Source organism: Gymnodraco acuticeps, unplaced genomic scaffold, assembly GCF_902827175.1.
Source record: "Gymnodraco acuticeps unplaced genomic scaffold, fGymAcu1.1, whole genome shotgun sequence".
Classification (NCBI taxonomy): domain Eukaryota; kingdom Metazoa; phylum Chordata; class Actinopteri; order Perciformes; family Bathydraconidae; genus Gymnodraco; species Gymnodraco acuticeps.
This window is the reverse complement of record NW_022991379.1, coordinates 1-3,190: the sequence shown is the minus strand read 5'-3', so window position 1 is coordinate 3,190 and position 3,190 is coordinate 1. Positions and strand designations below refer to the sequence as shown.

At 44.7% G+C, this 3,190-nt stretch overlaps 1 protein-coding gene across 1 annotated transcript; it reads right to left on the bottom strand.

Annotated features, from left to right (window-relative positions):
• Positions 1-802: 802 nt before the first annotated feature.
• Positions 803-1,838, bottom strand: LOC117563091 (sphingomyelin phosphodiesterase 4-like; the record flags this gene model as incomplete). Its single annotated transcript, XM_034241254.1, has 2 exons — positions 803-1,299; positions 1,751-1,838. Coding segments are annotated over 2 exons (409 nt in total), but the record flags the coding sequence as incomplete, so codon positions are not given.
• Positions 1,839-3,190: the final 1,352 nt, after the last annotated feature.

Below are 3,190 nucleotides of genomic sequence, written 5' to 3'. Positions count from 1 at the left end.
AACAAGTGCAAACAGTTTATTGAATCTCTTGGACAAAAAACGCATCCTGCCGTCACACAAATAGTCAGTTTTATTGTTTGTTATCACGTTGAATGTTTTGGCATGCACCCGTCAGATGCTTTCTGAAAACAGAGGAGCAACAACACTGTGTTTATGTGCAGGGTTTACATCTGAAAGAGTTCAGCAGTCATATCAAAGGAAAATAAAGCTGTCCAACAGGGTTTCACACGTCCCGCTTAAAAAGCTGTCCCTTCGGAAAGTCTGGGAAACGTGAAGGTAAATGTCAGGAGCATGAAAAAATAAAATCATCCGTAGAAAGACTATGGCTCTGAAACAAGCTCACATATTTAGAAAAAAGACAATATCTTCTCATTTAAGACGCTCTAATGTTCATTTAGCTGTTTAAACTCTAAGACGTGAATATGTTGAGGATTTTAGACGGTTGGTTGGAAAACAAGACATTTGATGAGTTCCCTCTGGACTTTAACTGTTTGCTGGTGTTTTATAGTCAAAAAGAATATTCAAGGACAACTGTGTGTGTCTGAGAGAGATCTGCTGTTTTAACTCGATCTGACATAAGACATTTGTAATGATTGTTGGAAAAACGAGAGATTTGGTGACTTCCTTGTGGACTTTCAAGTCAAAATGATTATTAAAAAAGGTAAAAAGTAAGTTATCTGCAGCCATAACACACATCAAAACAATCAAAGCTGATCTTTGTTCTGCTCCCCGTTCCAGGTGTGTGTGTGTGTCTGTGTGCGTGCGTGCATGTGTGTGTGTTCTGCTCTTTTAACTCATCTGACATTATAAGACATGAATATTTTAAGGATTTTAGACTTGGTTAGAAAAACAAGAGAATTGATGACTTCCCTCTGGACTTTAAACGGTTTTCATGTGTGTGTGTGTGTGTGTGTGTGTGTGTGTGTGTGTGTGTGTGTGTCTGTGTCTAGTGTGAGTCTGTTAATGTGTGTGTGTGTGTCAGTGTGTTTTCAGTTTGTCTTGGAGCAGTGTGAGCACCAGTCCGTACAGGAAGCCCCCGGTGAGGATGATGATGGAGCTGGAGACGGGGCTGAAGGACAGAATGGCTCCCAGGCCGTAGATCAGCAGGAGAACCATCAGGGTCCTGAAGCTGGCGAGCCGACGCAGGCTCAGCCTCGGACGCTTCGGACGCTCTGACCATCGCCGCGACAACGGGCTCTGATTCAGCCTGGGGGCGGAGTCACCGTCAGACAGGAAGTGACGACACAGGCGACCCGGGAAGTCCGGACGGGAGCAAACAGCGTCCATGTGAGCTCCGAACTGTGGGAGGAAAACAACGAAAGTCAACGAGGCTTCATTTAAGTTTTTTTTTTGTACTTATTCTTTATTAGTTCATTTCTCACATTCCCCTTTACATCGAATAGTACTCCAATTTAGATGAACAGTTTCTTTAACAAGGGGTCACAACATGTAGAGGGTCTCAGATCCTAAAACATTAACATGACAATATGAAAAACTAAATGTATAGAAATCAAATCAATAATAACACTGGAACGTAAAATACACACAAAAAAATGTATAAGGTCATCCAACATATTGCAATAATAAAGTCTAATATACTTAGGAGAATATCCATATACCAGAACATTTCAAAAATAAAAATTGAGGCGTCATCTCTAACAAATGTTGAAAACAGTTTCTTATATTTTGGAGAAACCTCTTGTTTGTTTCTCACAGTCTTAAAGTTGCAGTTGAACATTCGCCTGCTCACCCTGTGGTTGATGAGACTGGAGACCCTGTAGAGGAGGCGGACCAACAGGCGCTCTCGTAGCTCCTGATTGGCTGCAGCTCGGGTCGCCCTGGTACTGGATGTCAAACCTGCGTTCGCCACTGATGATCTACACACACACACACACACACACACACACACACACACACACACCCACACACACACACACACACACAACACACACACACACACACACACACACACACACACACACCACACACACACACACACACACACACACACCACACACACCACACACACACACACACACCCACACACACACACACACACACACACACACACACACACACACACACACACACCACACACACACACACACACACACCACACACACACACCACCACACACACACACACACACACACACTCTTTATTGCTGCTACTCATTTTAGGCCATGGTTGTTATATTGTCTTCATTTTAAATGTCGCGCTTCCTTCCTTTGTTTTTATCAAGCCACTAGACACCTAAAGGCTGTTACACACCAAGCCGATTTTCGCCATCGATAGATGTCTGGCCGTCGATGAGCGCCGTGTCGCCCTACTCATATTGGTGTGTACCGCACCGTCGGGTCTTTTCGGCCGACACCTCCCCCCCGATTCGACTTGTTGAATCAGGAGGCTATTGGCTAAAGGTCGTCGGCCAAAGAAATCACTCTGATTGGCTGTTCAGCTTAGCGAATCAGTGCATGAGAATTGAAACGGAAGTGAGAGACGTAAACAAACGATTAAGAAGGCAAATCTGAGATTTAATTGAACTCCAGCTCTCGACTCAGGTTCGGGAAAGCCCCGTGAGCTTCTCGCTGTAGAGGGAAAATAGAACGCACACGCTACTTGTTGTTTGTTTATATCACGCAGTCTGTTCTTCTTCTCTGGGTGTATCACGCAGTCTGTTCTTCTTCTCTGGGTGTATCACGCAGTCTGTTCTTCTTCTCTCTGTGTATCACGCAGTCTGTTCTTCTCTCTGGGTGTATCACGCAGTCTGTTCTTCTCTCTGGTGTATCACGCAGTCTGTTTCTTCTCTCTGGTGTATCACGCAGTCTGTTCTCTTCGCTCTTGTATCACGCATCTGTTCTTCTTCTCTCTGGTGTATCACGCAGTCTGTTTCTTCTTCTCTCGTGTATCACGCAGTCTGTTCTTCTTCTCTGGGTGTATCACGCAGTCTGTTCTTCTTCTCTCGGTGTATCACGCAGTCTGTTCTTCTCTCTGGGTATCACGCAGTCTGTTCTTCTTCTCTCGGTGTATCACGCAGTCTGTTCTTCTTCTCTGGGTGTATCACGCAGTCTGTTCTTCTTCTCTCGTGTATCACGCAGTCTGTTCTTCTTCTCTCGTGTATCACGCAGTCTGTTCTTCTTCTCTGGGTGTATCACGCAGTCTGTTCTTCTTCTCTCGGTGTATCACGCAG